This window comes from Musca domestica, unplaced genomic scaffold, assembly GCF_030504385.1.
Source record: "Musca domestica strain aabys unplaced genomic scaffold, Musca_domestica.polishedcontigs.V.1.1 14, whole genome shotgun sequence".
Classification (NCBI taxonomy): domain Eukaryota; kingdom Metazoa; phylum Arthropoda; class Insecta; order Diptera; family Muscidae; genus Musca; species Musca domestica.
Genome location: NW_026712192.1, coordinates 10662153 through 10679096, shown reverse-complemented (window position 1 = coordinate 10679096; position 16944 = coordinate 10662153). Strand labels below are relative to the sequence as shown.

At 35.3% G+C, this 16944-nt stretch overlaps 1 protein-coding gene across 18 annotated transcripts in view; it reads left to right on the top strand.

Annotated features, from left to right (window-relative positions):
• Positions 1 to 16944, top strand: part of LOC101899720 (small conductance calcium-activated potassium channel protein) — a 725164-nt gene that overhangs the window by 473884 nt on the left and 234336 nt on the right. For 15 of the 18 annotated variants that reach the window (XM_059119190.1, XM_059119189.1, XM_059119181.1 and 12 more), the window contains one exon: positions 13590 to 13735. In XM_059119190.1, the coding sequence (XP_058975173.1) occupies positions 13590 to 13735 (146 nt within the window). The remainder of the gene's footprint in view (positions 1 to 13589; positions 13736 to 16944) is intronic. The other 3 variants (XM_059119188.1, XM_059119185.1, XM_059119184.1) reach the window with 1 other exon arrangement.

Below are 16944 nucleotides of genomic sequence, written 5' to 3'. Positions count from 1 at the left end.
TTTAAGTTGTTTTTTAATTAATTCGTAACTATTCATTTGTAATTCGAGGATTCCAATTGTAATTCGAATTTCTCCACTTCTATTTCGAATTATTCCATTTGTTATTTGAATATTTTCGGATAATATTTTATTAAATAGAACTTGGACCCAATGTAAATTTTTCCTTGTCGCTTTAAACCCAAAGAAAAATTGAATAATCCCACAATTCCAGTTGAGAGAACAAAAAAGTAACTGTAAATATAACTTTCGCAAAAAAATGAAGACGAAACTGAGAAATCAACAAACACGACAGTAATCAGTATCTGTTTTTGTTGTCCTCCACATACACGCACTCAGTATCTCAAAGGCATCATCATCCGCAGCCACAGCCGCAGCCACAGCCGCAGCGGCAGTATCTTCTCAACAGCAAAAACTTGAATGACAATGACAGAAGAAACACGAATTGACAATAGTAAAATTTCTGAATAATATGTACAAACAAACAAACGAATGGAGAAAGAAATCACACAAAAACCTATAAAATTATAGTGAATTTGGTAGAGAAGGGGGAGAGAGACAAATCAAAAACACGCATACATAAACACAAAATATAACAATTAGACACACACACTCACGCACACTCACATTGTGCACACAAGGCAAGCACCCAAAGACTGGCTGATAGACGGCAACGATTATTTTGAGATGCTAGAACAACGGGTGAGAATATAACAATGACTCTATTGTGCAAATAGGGATAATGTTATGTACATACATATGTGTTTGACTGTTTATCTAATATTTCATAAGAGGTTTAACGTACTTGTTTCAATATCTGTATTATTCTATAGTATTTGAAATCTGTTTAGATTAGGAGTGATGGTGGGGGAAAATACTTACGTATATTTTATTAAAATCTGATACAAAAAAATGTATAAAAACACATTGAATTCTTGAGAGATGAAGACGAAAAAATACCGAATTTGGGCAATTCATCAGCCTCCTTAATTATAAGCTAAGCTAAAACTTTGCTTGTTTTCTCCTGAATTTACCAATACCAAGTGGATTGTTTTAGTTAAGGATATAATCTTGAATTTTATCAATAGTTTTTTCATATGAATATCTTGGACGGATTGCAATTTTTATCATGAATAACTCATTAAAATTTAATGTAGGCGAACCAACTTCAGCATTACCAATGGGTTGAATATATCGGACCACTATTTAAATAACACTATGCGACAATTTTTTTCAAGAATTACGGGAAAATCCAACATATTTTGTAAATAGAGCTAAAGAAGAAAATACCTACGTAAATAGAGGGCAAAAACCCCTAAAAACCTACGTAAAAATATTCGCATCAATGTTGGAAAAAGAAACTGAAAAATAAAATCTCCGGTAATACTTCGTTATATAAAAATCCTTTTTAAAATATAGGCAAATTCGCTACTAATTATACACTCAGCCTTACGACTACAGAGGTTATATGTCATTTGAAACAGCCTCATCAAAATAACGCTTTTAGACCCTATGTTCCTTTGGACCAAATCTGTTTCAGGACATTTGGAGTAGACCTATGGATGGAGTAGATCCGTCCGTCAGGCCGTCTGTCCCTCTGGTTGGTGCGTAATTTTCGTCAAACTTAGATCGAGTTGGGAGATGGACAACATCGGCCCACTCCATCAGGTACATCACCCACAAAAGGTCAAAATTAAAAAAAAAAACAGTAAAGAAAGTCCTAACGTCGGACGGGGCCGATTTTATGATACCCTACACCACTTTGCTAATTTAGTTGAGCTCCACATAACAATTAAATGTTTTTATGGGAGAATTCAATCATACACCCTATGAATATAATTATAATTTAAAATTCAAAGGACTAAATATGCCAAAGCATTTGTATCTTTTAAATTCGGACTTGTATTGCCCATTTGGTGCAAAATAAATTTGAAATCAGATAAAGATATATATGGGAGCTATATTCAAATCTTAACCGATCTCGATAAAACTTGGCAAAGATATTTCTAAGCTGTATTTGATATATATAAATATTGTTGTTACAGAGTGTATATTACGGATGAACAATATATATAGGAGCTATAGCTATACCTGAACCGATTTCGATCAAATTTGGCTTACTTATTTTCAGGCCTAATTTGGTTGTATGTGCAAAATTCCATTCTATTCGGGTTGATATTACACGTTTGCTGCAAAATAAAAGCAAATCGGATGAAGATATATATGGGAGCTATATCTAATTTTTTGCCGATTATCTCCAATTTCAATAGGGTTCGTCCTTGGGCCAAACAAATGTTATTTGGAAAATTTCATTTCAATCGGATAATAAATGCGACCTGCATTTTGTTCACAACAATATATGGACAGACGGACTGACATGCATAAATCAACTCAGAAAGTGATTCTATGCAGATCATCAAAAGGAACTATGGGTCTATCCCGTTTTCTTTTGCCTGTTACAAACAAATGCACAAAGACATAATACCCTAACCACCTTGTGGTGTAGGGTATAAAAAATACTGCGCAGAAATGGAAAGGATACTCCGATTTTGCAACAAATTTGCAAATCATAATATTTGCATCAGTAGTACTTCAGGTGCGAATATGGACAATATAGGTCCACTCCATCATGTACCTCGATCACAAAGGGTTTAAAATTTTGAATATTCTTGAAACTCATAAAATGCGAAATAAACGTCCGATTCCATTCAGACTTGGTACATCTCAATATTTCTATCCCCACAAGATCTGTTATAAAGATGGTAGAGAGCGTCTGCTACCTCCCCCCACAAAGGGTCTAATTTTTAAATAACCGAAATGATTATAAATTCCAAAATAATCATCTGGTTCTCTTTATATTTCACATACTATTCTTTCTAATTACATAAGATCTGCTGTGAAGCTGGGATATATCGGTCTACTTCTTTTGGTTCTCCCCCATAAACGGTCAACATTTTAATATCCATGAAGTTCATAAAACGAAAAATTAACATCCGATTCCATTCAGACTTGGCACATCTCAATATTACCATCGACACAAGATTTGTTATAAAGATATTAGAGATCGGGCCATTGCTTCTGGTATCTCCCCAACAGGGGGTTTAAGATTTTGAAAAACAAGATGCTTTGTGAAGATGATACATGTTTGCTTCTATCTTCTGGTACCTCCTCCAAAAAGGGTCACAATTTTCAATACTTATATTCATCATAGCTTGCGAAACAAGTCAGCGATTCTTTACAACTTGCTATATCTAAATATTTGTCTGAACCTGATACCTGAGATGAATATGGAATTTATGATTTCGCATAGAGTTGGATATAAATGTTCGATTTTCTTGTAATTTTGCCTATACCAATATTTTTATCTGCATTAGGTGAAGTATGAAAATGAAATACTTTGGTCGATTATATTTGGTACCTCAAGAACATTTCTCTAAAATTTATCATATATTTCACATAAAGTGAAGGAAGTATCCAATATAGTCCATACCAGGCACGTCGCAATATTTATATCGTTCGATGCAGGTCCGACACGAAATGGTCCATATTGACCCTCATTTCGTAACCTACTCCATAGAGGGTCGACAATTTGAATAATCATAATAGAAGTCAAAATATTTTTTAAATAATCGAACTTGGCTGAGGGTTTACACCTGTCGGCAAAACCGACTGATTTTTCTGACTTGTTTTTTTTTCTTCTTAATTTTATTGAATGAAAACAAAAGATGTCGGAAAAAGCACCAAATTTTCGAATAAGTTTAGATTTGTTCGAAATGGTCACTTTTGGCACGAATTATGACCTTCAAACGGCCAATGAAACCGTCACACGCTGCCTCAATGTTGCTCTGCCTTTGGCCCATTCCTGGCGAAGCGCTTCCTTGAGATGATCGATAATTTGGAATTTTTAAGTGCCAACCTAGCTTTCCAAAATACTCCAGACACAATAGTCCAACGGATTGATATCCGAAGATTTTGGTGGCCAACTTCATTTTGTAACCATTCTTGGGTGGCGCGTGCTGAGTGCGATGGTGCTGAGTGCTGTTGGAATGTCCAAGGTCTGCGGGCAAAATGTTTGCGTGCCCAAGGCTTTAATACACCCTCCAGAATATTTCCGCGACAATATTCTGTATTTATTCTGATGCCACGGTCGACTAATACGAGCGGAGAGCGACCATCGACTGTTATGGCGGCCCACACCATCACCATGGCCGGCGCTTGAGTCCTGATGGCCAACAGAAGGTGCACATTTTCAGCTGACCTCTTTGTCAAGTAAATACGACCATCTTCTTCGTTTACAAACTACTGGACAACGAATGCTTTCTCATCGGAGAAAACCAAATTCGGCAGTTCACCACCTTCGGTCAATGCGAAGCAACTCTTTCGCTCTTTTGTGTCTATTTTCGTTCTGTTGCGGTGTAAGTTCTTGCACTTTTTGGAATTTCAGTGGCTTTACCTCGAGCTAATTTTTCAATATTTGCCGAATGGAATAGTGCGATATGTTCAGCTCAAGAGCTGTTTTTCGGCCACTGTCATGCGGGTGTCGATCAAGTCGCATCTTTACTTTTCGAACCAAATGTTGTTTTCTTCCGTCCACTTCCTTGACGTTGGGCTACGCTACTAGTATCACGGTAACGAGCGATGGTACGAGACACAAAAGATTTATTCACATTTAAATGCTGGAGTGCTCTAACGATAGCCACTTGTGGTTTTCCAGCCAAATAAAAAGAAATCACACTATCTCGCTTGAAGTCCATCACGAATAACTTTTTTGCTGGAAAATTCTCACCAAAATGCTTTTTTACGTTTGTTAACAATATAATGAGCTGTCACTGGAAAAATTTTATCAGCTGTCGGAGGAGTGGCTTAGAAATAACAACAGTCTGAAATTGGTTGCAGTTTTTTCATCTCATCCTATAATTAAGAGGTCTTTCAATTCTATACGTTTTTTTAATTAATAGTATGAAGTATCAATATTAAACTTTTCTCATTTTTTTAAATTTAGAATTTATTGTTGAAAATCGATTTTTCTAAAAAATATTGGCATTTATTTATATCTAAAATATATCTCGGAACTTTTATAAAAATGGCCATACATTAAAGACATTGCCTTCAAATCATTAACATAGATGAAGGACGAATCCATACATCGCTTTGGGTATTATTTTATTTGTGGCTGCATCAGCCAAAGAGAAAAACATTTCGGTCACAGGACTCTGCACGTAAATATGCGTGTGTGTGTGCGCGCAATTTCCAATATGTCTTACCACGTATCTGGGTAATGGAAACCACAGAAAGTGTCCAAAATGGCTTACAAATGAATAAATTACACATTTCTTTTGGTAGGATTTTTATGGGTTTTCTTGCAGTCCGTTTTTTTTTTTTTTGTTGCTTCTTCACTTGTCATTTTCATTAACAACAAAATGAACCGCGAGTTTAAGTTTCATTGGACATGGGTGGTGGTTGTGTGTGTGTGTTCATTTTCTTTTGCCTTTTTGTCACGACAACAGCAAAGTGGCTCTGGGTAGGAAATCGCAAGTAAATGGCCATTAAAACCTTAACTAAGCTCTTTTAATCACCAAGTATTCCCGGTTTTTTTTTATTACAGCATTGAACCCGGTGGTATCATAGCATACAATTAAGGGAGGGGTTTGGGTGGTTGTTGTAGGCTAAGGTAAAGAGAGATATAGGGAAAAAAGTTGTGGCGTCAAGAAAGTTAATTTTTCCTCTCTAGTTTTCTCAATCTCGTTGTAAATTTCATTTTAAATTCATTACACATATTTGCCAGGATAATAAGTGAGTGACCTCGTAGAAAAGGCCGGCATTTGAACAGTGGTTATAGAAAATTAAGGAAGTTTCTAGTGATTTGTTTGATTTTAGGTATGTAGTGTCTTTGGCATTATTGCAGATAAAAACACGTCGAGCGTTCTGGTTGAAATTTTATAATTTTAACCCTCAAATGGTCCTTTTTGACCTTTTCTAAATATGATTGTTTTAGAAGACGCCGAAAATCTAAAATATTTTTTTAATGACTCATGTAGCATATTCTGAGTCGATTAATGCCTGTCTGAACATAAGTCCACGTATTTTTGTAAACAAAGCATTTATTGCTGGATTGAGATGCAATTTTCCACAAAACATTTTTTTTTTTGTTTTTTTTTATACCCTCCACCATGCTATGGAGGGTATATTAACTTTGTCATTCCGTTTGTAACTCCTCGAAATACTCATATCAGACCCAACAAAGTATATATATTCTTGATCAGCGTAAAATTCTAAGTTGATGTAGCGATGTCTGTCTGTCTGTCCGTCTGTCGGTCTGTTGTAATCACGCTATCTTTTGAATGAATTGAGATAGATGGCTAAAATTTTGCACACATGTTTATTTTTTCAGTAGGCAGATTAAGTTCGTAAATGGGCCATATAGGTCCACGTTTTCATATAGCCCCCATATAACGGTACCTTCCTATATTCGGTATTTTGATGATTTTAGCGACATTATTCACGGGAATTGTGGTATTTGAAGTTCAAAATGGGTACTACACCCTAAGACAGAAAATTGGCTGTGCAGGTCCACGTCTTCATATATCCCCCATATAACGGTACCTCCCTATATTCGGTATTTTGAAGATTTTAGCTACAATACCCACCGAAATTGTTTGAGATGTGGTATTTGAAGTTCGTAATGGATGCTACAGCCAGTGACAGAAACTTGTCTATGCTGGTCCAGGTCTTCGCACAGCTCCAATTTAACGGCACCTCCTTATATACGATATTTTGATGATTTTAGCTACATTATTCACCGTATATTTCAGGTTTCGAATTTGAATATGGTAATGGCTTATGACAAACAATGCCTATGTATGTCCACGTCGTATAAACCCCAATATAACGGCTATATTCGGTATTTTTAAAATTTTAACAGAATTTTTTAAGGATTTTATTTTTTAAAAATTTTCAAATTCGTTGTTAATGGTGGAGGGTATTAAAAGGCCCGGCCGAACTTACTGCTTTTTAAATTGTTTTTTTTTTTTTTTTTTGCCCAAGGACGGACCCTATTTAAATTAGAGACAATCAGGCCAGATTTAGATATAGCTCCCATTTATATATCTTAACTCAATTTGCCTTTTATTGTACATCAAATGTGTAATATTAGTCCAACTAGAATGGAATTTAACACAGGCGAAGAAATTGAGCCTCGAAACAGATATGCAAAATTTGGTGAAAATCGGTTCAGATAAAATTAGGGGTCCCATATAATTGTTAACTTGATTTAACACTACCGAACAACGATATTGGGGAAATTCGAAAAAATATATTAAATATAGCTCAGGATAACATATGCCAAATTCTATCAAGATCGGCTCAGATTTGGATATAGCTCCCATATATATATTCGACCGATTTATTGGGCACCAAAGAGTTAATATTCCCAAATGGAATGGATTTTGGCATATACGAGCGAATTTAGCCTAGAAATAGTTACTTCAAATGTGGTGAAAATCGATCCACATACAGGGTGGAATAAAAAAATCGGCATCAACATCGAAGGCCATAATTTTTAATTTTTTTTTAATTTCATTGAATGAAAGAAAAAATGTCAAAAATAACATCAAATGTTAGAATAAGTTTCGATTTGTTCGAATTGGTTACCTTTGGCACGAATTATGGCCTTCAGATGGCCAATAAAACCGTAACACGCGGCCGGAATGTTGCTCTGCGGTATTTTGGTTCATTCCCGGTGCAGCGCTTGCTTGAGTTAGTCAACACTTTGGTATTTTTTAGTGCCAACTGTTCTTTCCAAAATACTCCAGACACAATAGTCCAACGGATTGGTATCCGGAGATTTTGGTAGCCATTGTGCGCTGGAAATGAAGCGATGAACCTAATTTTGTAGTCATTCTTGGGTGGAGCGTGCTGAGTGCGATGATGCTGAGTCCTGTTGGAATGTCCAAGGTCTGCGGCCAAAATGTTTGCGTGCCCAAGGCTTTAATATACCCTCCAGAATATTTGCACTATAATATTCGGCATTTATTCTGATGCCACGGTCGATTAATACGAGCGGAGAGCGAACATCGACGGTTATGGCGGCCCACTCCATCACCATGGCCGGCGCTTGAGTTCTGATGGCCAATCGAAGGTGCACATTTTCAGCTAACCTCTTTGGCAAGCAAACACGATCATTTTGTTTGTTTACAAACTGCTGGGCAACGAATGTTTTCATATCGGAGAAAACCAAATTCGGCAGTTCACCACTTTCGGCCAAGCGAAGTAACTATTTGGCTCTTTTGAGTATATTTTCTTTCCGCTGCGGTGTAAGTTCTTGCTCCTTTTGGAATTTCAATGGCTCAGGTTAAGAGCTCATTTTTCAATATTTGCCGAATGGAATAATGCGATATGTTCAGCTCACGAGCCATTTTTCGGCCACTGCGACGTTGGTTTCTATCAAGTCTCTTCTTCACTTTTCGAACCATTTCTGCTGATGTTGCTGTTCTCTTCCGTCCATTTGCTTGATGTCGGGCTACGCTGCCAGTATCACGGTAACGAGCGATGATACGACACACAAAAGATTTATTCATATTTAAATGCTGTAGAGCTCTAACGATAGCCACTTGCGGTTTTCCAGTCAAATATAAAGAAATCACACTATCACGCTTGAATTCCGTCACGAATAATTTTTTTTCTGGAAAATTCTCTTCAAAATACTTATGCATTCTTGTACATAAATAATATAATGAACTGTCACTGGAATAATTTTAACAGATGTCGGACGAGTGGCTTAGAAATGAAAGCAGTCTGAATTTGGTTGCAGTTTTTTCATCTCACCCTGTAAATATGTCCATGCTGCATCAACAAATTCCTTTCAATTTTTTACAGCCCCGTAAATTTTTCAACACTGTTCCTTGTCTATTACTCTCTTGCCCTAAACATTCACCCCTCTGTGTACTGTTTTATTTTTTTCTAGCCATTAGTTGATTCTGACGCATTTAGTGTTAATAGCCATATTTATATGGCTTAGTAGACGTCTACCGGAACAAAAATACGAACAATCATTGCCTACAGTGAGTGGTAGTACAGTGCGGTTTAAGTTGCTGATGTATTCAGCCATTTCATTTGGCTTTTGCAGTGCATTAATCTAAATGGCTTGGATGAGGGGGGTCATTATACAAAAAAAAATGGTCGTTCGACCTTTTATCGGGTTGAAATGAAAAAAAAAAAACAACAACAAAAATGTCACTAAAAGTTTGTTCATGTTTTTATTTATTTTTTTCTTTTCTGTCATTAAATTAAGCTTCTTTTCTCGCTGAATAAACATAAAAAATTAAATGATTAATAATGAAAGAAGAGGAAGTCTAAAATTTTCTATTTTTTTTTTCATATAAATGGTGCGGATAACTTTTAATAGAAACGGCGTATATAAGACATTATTTTTAATTGGGGATATTTTCAGGACTTATAGGGAAAGAAAGATCCCTTATAACAAATGTGTTAAGATTTTGTAATACATAGACACAAATTTTAAATGGTTGATGGCTTTTTTATACCCTCCACCATAGTATGGAGGGTATATTAAGTTTGTCATTCCGTTTGTAACACCTCGAAATATACATTTTAGACCCAACAAAGTATATATATTCTTGATCAGAATAAAATTCTATGTTGATTTATCAATGTCCGCCCGTCTGACCGTCTATCCACCTGTACGTCTGTGGAAATCACTCTAGCTTCCGAACGAAATGAAGTAGGTTGATTAAATTTTACTTTAATGTGTATTACGTCTTCAGCACTTTTGGTATTTAAAATGGGCCATGTAGGTCCACATCTTCGTATAGCCCCCATATAATGGTACCTCCCGATATGCGGTATTTTGATGATTTTAGCGACATTATTTACCGGAATTGTTTCAAAATTAATATTTAAAGTTCGTAATAGATATTTAAATTTTACTTTAATGTGTATTATCTCTGCAGCACTTTTTGTATTTAAAATGGGCCATGTAGGTCCACGTCTTCGTATAGCCCCCATATAACGGTAGCACCCGATATTCGGTATTTTGATGATTTTAGCGACATTATTTACCAGAATTGTTTCAAATTTCGCATTTGAAATTCGTTATGGATACTACAACCTATGACAGTAAATTGTCTGTGCAGGTCCACGTTTTATAACCCCCATGGTACCTCCTTATATTCGGTATTTTGATGATTTTAGCTACATAATAAACAGATTTTTTTCAAGTTTCGCATTTTAATATTGTAACAGCTTGTTACAAAAGTTGCCTATGCAGGTACACGTCGTCGTATAGACCCTAATATACGACTTCATTCGGTATTTTTAAGATTTTAACAGAATCGTTAACGGATTTTATTTTTTTGAAAATTGTTAAATTTGTCCCAAATGGTGGAGGGTATTCAAAGTTCGGCCCGGACGAACTTACAGCTTTTTTACTTGTTTGTTTGAGCTAAAAATTAGGCAAACAGTGAAATTTTCTGAGATTTTTTCGGACAATGATAGACCAAAAGGAGAGAGACAAGAAATCTAGGATTTTTTAAGAATTTATTTGGAAACAAGTATTTCAGATTTTTTTGCAGAATTCAGGCTACAATTAATGCATATTTTATTTATTTTACAACAAAAAAATGGTAAACAATGTTCTAAATTGTTAACATGGTACCATAAAGACAAGACAAGCAATCACCTGAATGCAATTTCATCCTTTGGTAGTCCTATAATTTCAAAACATGTATACAATGTGTGTATGTGTATGTATTGTGTTGAATAATACACAAAATAATTTTAAACATTTTCAAATTCTGTTAAAATTTTAATGCTTGCAATTGTTTCATTTGTTTTTCGCGACTTTCTTTTATAAAAAATTGGGAGAAAAATAAAACCAGTAAAATAATATCCGTCGGTTTTGCCAACAGATGTATTCCCCCAGACTTGAGTTATGATTACTCAAACTGTTGAGCCTTTATGGGGGAGGTTCTGAAGCAATTGGCCAATATTGACCGATTCGTATCGGGCCTAAGACAGATAATGTGCCAGATTTGGACTATATCGCCTACTTCCTATTCTTTATATGAGATATGTACAAATTTTTGGAAAATGTGGAAATATGCATGAGGTAACAGGTATATAGTGGACCGAAGTATTCCATCTAATGCAGATAAAAATATTGGTATGTTCAAAATTTAAATGAAATCGAACATTTATATCCAATTTTATGCGATATCATAAATTACGATTAATTACAAGTTGTAAAGAATCGCCGGCTTGTTTCGCAAGTTATGACAGATAATAAGTATTGCAAATTGTGGGTGAGGTACCAGAAGGGGTTGGCAGATATATATCATTTTCATAACAAATTTGAAGAGAGTTTAATGCTTATCTCGTTTTCTTTGAACGTTTTGTTTTTCAAAAATCTTGAATCCTATGTGGGGGAGTTACCAGAAGAAATAGTCCGATATAGTCCGAAAATATTGGGATGTACCAAGTCTAAACGGAATCGGATGTTAATTTCGCGTTTTCTGAGCTTCATGGATATTCAGAATATTTACCCTTTGTGGTGGAGGTACCAGAAGGAGTGGACCGATATATCTCATCTTCACAGCAGATTTTGTGTTTGTAGAAATAATGGGACATGTGAAATACGAAGAGAACCGGATGCTTATTTCGGATTTTATGATTATTTCGGTTATTCAAAACTTTGACCCTTTGTGGAGGTGGTACCAGATGAAATAGTCCGGTATATACCGTCTTTACAACAGATCTTGTGTTGATGGAAATATTGGAATGTACCAAGTCTGAACGGAATCAGATGTTAATTTCGCGTTTTATGAGCTTCATGGATATTCAAAATTTTGACCCTTTGTACCAGGTACCAGAAGAATTTGACCGATATCTCCCAACTTCAATGATTCATTTTATAAGAGTTATAATTATTTTTATAAAAGTTTTGACCCTTTTTAGGGGAGCTACCAGAAGGAGTGGAAGGATATACCCCATCTTCAGAGCAAATCTTGTATTAGTATTAATAATGCTTATTTCGGAGGAGTGGACCGATATTGCCCATCTCCGAACCCGATCTAAGTTTGACAATAATATTACCATGTACCAACTTTGGGACAAAGCGTGTAGAATACATCTTCCTTTAGCAAAAATTTCTACCTAAAGCGAAAATTTATGTTATTTTCAGGTGTCAACTCAAAATAATGTCCGACAAATTTTTTGTAAAAAAATTTACGATTTTTATTTTTTCTTTTTGCATTTATGGAATTTTTTTTTTGGTATGCAGTGAAATTAGTGATTTCTTTTCTTGGTGACTTATAGTGAAAATTGATGGAGAACATTTTTGTCCTTGACATCATTCTCCTAAAACGATTCTTTGTTGGAGATTTTTGCATGAACTCAAATAAAGTAAGGCTTTAACACTAAATATAGTTTTTAATATATATGAATTCCTGGCATTTGGGAGAGATATAGACTTTAGACGTCTTCCAGGACCTATAATGGAATTTTATGATAAATATTTTTTTTAGAATATTTTGACTTGTTACAATGCCGTTTAAAGGAAGTTTTTAGCCATATTTTCAACAAAGGACCTAAAAGACCTCTTTTGTAGAGGGTAACAATTTCCCGCCAAAAGTAATACTCATGTCTTTGTTCGGAATGTTGCGTACACCTAGAATTTGTGGATACCAAGGAATCCTAATCAGAAAATTTCAAAAGATGTGTAAGATGGGGGCATTTGCCTCCTATGTTTAATTTTTTTCTAGGTGACCTTTCGAACATAAAAAATCAATAATTTGTTCCTAAATAACTTATCACAGATATAGCTATAAACGCAGAAAATTCAATATTTTAAAAAGTTGTGGTCATATTTAATTATTCAATGTTTCGCTCCTAAATAATTGATCACAAAGAATAACTACAAACGTCGGAAACTCTATAGTTAAGGATTTATGGCCATTTTAAAATATTCAATATTTCACTCCTAAACAACTGATCACAAATAATAGCTAAAAACGCGGAAAACTCAATATTTCAAGAGTTATTGCCTTTTTAAAATATTCAATAATTCGTTCCTAAATAAATTATCACAAATAATAGCCGAGAACTCAATATTAAAGAAGTTATGAATATTTTAAAATATTCAATAATTCATTCCTAAACAATGCCTACTTTTATTAAACACTGGAAAGGTCTATTTTCAGAATCTGCTGGATTATTTTTATATATTGGCCAGTGTAATTTTTTGAAGACAAAAAACTGTGAATTTTTTAAAGATTTTCTTTTTTTACAATTACTTAAAAAATATTCCAAAATTCTGCTTGAACTCCCTGCTTTATATAGCACCTATCAATTAGACGATTAGAAAAGCACAAAATTATTGTTTTAACAAAACCTGTGATGAAAAAATATTGGAAAATTTCAATATTGCCACAAAAGCCTTGCAAACAAAAGTAGTTTCTAGCTGTTCCAACACCAGTAGTACAAAGTCCCCTCACAATGCATTTTAGTTTTAGTATCTTTTCGACCTACACTTGCACACAACTAATAATAAAAATTTTTCGTTTTTCTCTCCAATACAGCTCCGCAAACCAGCATCCACTCTCTCAATTCCTGGCTCGATGAAAACACCTTCCATTGCGAATCGGGAACAGATCTCATCAGGATGCAACGAAGAAGCAGCAGAGGCGTTAGTTGGCATAAATACCGACTACCCAAGGTATGAAATGTATGTATAGCCGTTTCCAAAGTCCATGCTAAATGACATTCTTGTATATTCGAAGAAGAAAAAAAAACAAAAACAAATATTTAAAATGTTCATATACATACATACGTGCATACATATGTAGTTGTGTAGACCTGGGCCATGCGTGGTAGTATAGATGTATTATTGAAGAAACCCTCATGCATCCAATAGCAACCATTGAGATTTACATGAGTGTAGTTTTTTTTTTGCTCAGCCCCCCCCCCCCTTCAGCCATCACAATAAAACATCCTCTCACACATATGCATATTGTATGTATGTATATGTACATTATACCTTTAAATCGTATTAGTGTCGTGTAGTGCAGTGCAGTTGTTGCCATTTAGTATGTCATACATGACCATTAGATTAGTTGTCGTAACAATACAACCCGAACGTACTCGTATTATGACAGAAAAGAACGCTCAATTAACATTCGATTAGTTTTAAATTAACAAAGTGCTTATCGTAAATTCTTTATCTGTGGTCGGAACTGGAACTGGCCGGAAGAGGTTGTTGGTTAGTTGTTGTTCTTGTTTTTACGTTATTCTTTCTTTAATTTCTTTTTACATAGAAAAACACTTAAGACCGAACATTAGATGTAATGTCAGGGTAACTAAGTAAACTGTTTATTGAATAAAGGGTAACAGAGGGGGGTTTACAAATTTTAAAGTGTAAAAAAATACAAGAAAAAAATAAATAAAATCAAAAAAATATCTGAGGAAGAAAAGATATTTTCCTTTTTTTTTAATGAAAATTTCTTAAAGGAGAAATATTCATTTCTTGAATGCTACAATAGCTACCATGTGTTAATAATTAGGGGGGTAATATAACTTAGCTGAAAATAAATAAAATTGTGAAAAAACACAAAAATTGGGGATTTTATGAAAAATTTCCTAAAGAGCCGGAATACCAAAATTGCGTATTTTTTAAGAAAAAATTTCTGGAACCTCATAAACTAAGGTTTTTATAGAATACTGCCAGGGCCAGCTACCTCGTTAGCGAAAAGATCATTCTAAAATTTTAGATTCGTTCCGAAGTTGGTTTTCTCCGATGAGAAAACATTCGTTATTCGGCAGTTTGTAAACAAACAAAACGATCGTATTTACTTGCCAAATAGGTCAGCTGAAAATGTGCACCTTCGGTTGGCCACAAGAACTCAAGCGCCGGCCATGGTGATGGCGTGGGCCGCCATAACAGACGATGGTCGCCTCCGCTCGTATTTATCGGCCGTAGCATCAGAATAAATGTCGAATATAATCGCGAAAATATTCTAGTGGGTTTATTAAAGCCTTGGGCAAGCAAACATTTTGGCCGCAGACCTTGGACATTCCAACAGGACTCAACACCGCACCTCCCAAGAATGGTTACAAAACAAGGTTCCTCGCTTCATTTCCAGCGCACAACGGCCACCAAAATCCTCGAAAACCAATCCGTTGGACTATTGTGTCTGGAATATTTTCGAAAGAAAGGTTGGCACTAAAAAATACCAAAGTGCCGATCACTTCAAGCAAGCGCTTCGCCGGGAATGGGCCAACATACCAAAGAGCAACATTCGGGCAGCGTATGACGGTTTCATTGGCCGTTTGACGGCCATAATTCGGTGGCCAAATTGAACAAATCTAAACTTATTTTAAAATTTGATGCTATTTCCGACATTTTTGGCTTTCATTTAATAAAATTAAAAAAAAATTAAAAATCATGGCGTTTGGCGTTGTTGCAGTTTTTTTATCTCACCCTATATATTCTTGATCAGCCTAAGATTCTAAAATGATTTAGCCATGTCCGTCTGTTGTAATTACGCTAGAGTCAAAACGAATTAACATATTAAGCAAAAGATTCACATAGATCAGTCCTTTGTGTGCAAGCAAGTCAAGTGCGAAGATGGGCTATCGGTCCCATATAACTGTACCCCCGATATTGGGTATTTTGATGATTATAGCCACATTTTTCAATAAAATTGTCTGAAAATCTACACAAGGAGTTCATTACGAATACTTCACTCCCTGGAAGAGAATTGCTTATATAGGTCCATGATATCGTATAACCCCCATGCAGCGCAACCCCTGATGTTCGGTATTTTGATGATTTTAGCGACATTATTTACCAAAAATTTCCTTATGGAGGACCACGTCTTCGTATAGCCACCACATAACAATACCTCCCAATATTCGGTATTTTGATGTTTTAAGAGAGACTATTCACCGAAATTGGTTAAACTTTTGTATTTGTATCTCGTAATAAGTACTACAACCCATAACGAACAATTGTCCATGTCTTAATATATCCCACATATAATCGCACCTCTATTTATTCGGTATTTTTCCAATTTTATATTTTTTTGGTACATTTTTCCTTCAAATGGTGGAGGAATTGTTTCAAATTTCGTATTTAAAGTTCGTAGTGGCTACTATCTTTGAAAGGATATTTTTCCATTTTTATATATTTTGGTACATTTTTCCTTAAAAATGGTGGAGGGTATTAAAAATTCGCCTCGGTCAAACTTAGCGGATTTTTTATACCCTCAGCCATATGGCTACAGAGGGTATATATCATTTGATACGGTCAAAACGTGCCTAGTCGAAATAACGATTTTAGACCCTAGGTCTTTTTGGACCAAATCCGTTTCAGAACATTTGGAGTCGATCTAGCGATGTCCGTCCGTCCGTCCGTCCGTCTGTCTGTCTGGCTGGCTGGTGCGCACGATAACTCTCGAAGGGAGTATCCGATTTGGTCCAAACTTGGTACATCGTAATATTTTTGTCAAACTTAGATCGAGTTCGGAGATGGGCAATATCGGTCCACTCCTTCTGGTACCTCCCACACAAAATGTCAACATTTTCAAAGAAAATAATTTATTGCACAGAAAGGGAAAGGATAATCCGATTTTGCTCGAACTTTGCGAATCCTCATATTTTCATCAGTGCTAGGTTGTGGGCAAAAATGGACAATATCGGTCCACTCCATCAGGGACCTCCCCCACAAAGGGTCAAAATTTTGAATAATTAAAGCTCTTATAAAATGTGATGTAACAGTCCGATAGTCTTCAAATCCCACACATCTCAATAATTTTATTAGCCTAAGGTCGGGTGCAAAAACGGAATGTATCGGTCTACTCCTTCTGGTACCTCCCCCACAAAAGGTCGAAATTTTCAAAAAATATTTTTTGCACAAAAAGAGAAACGATAATCCGA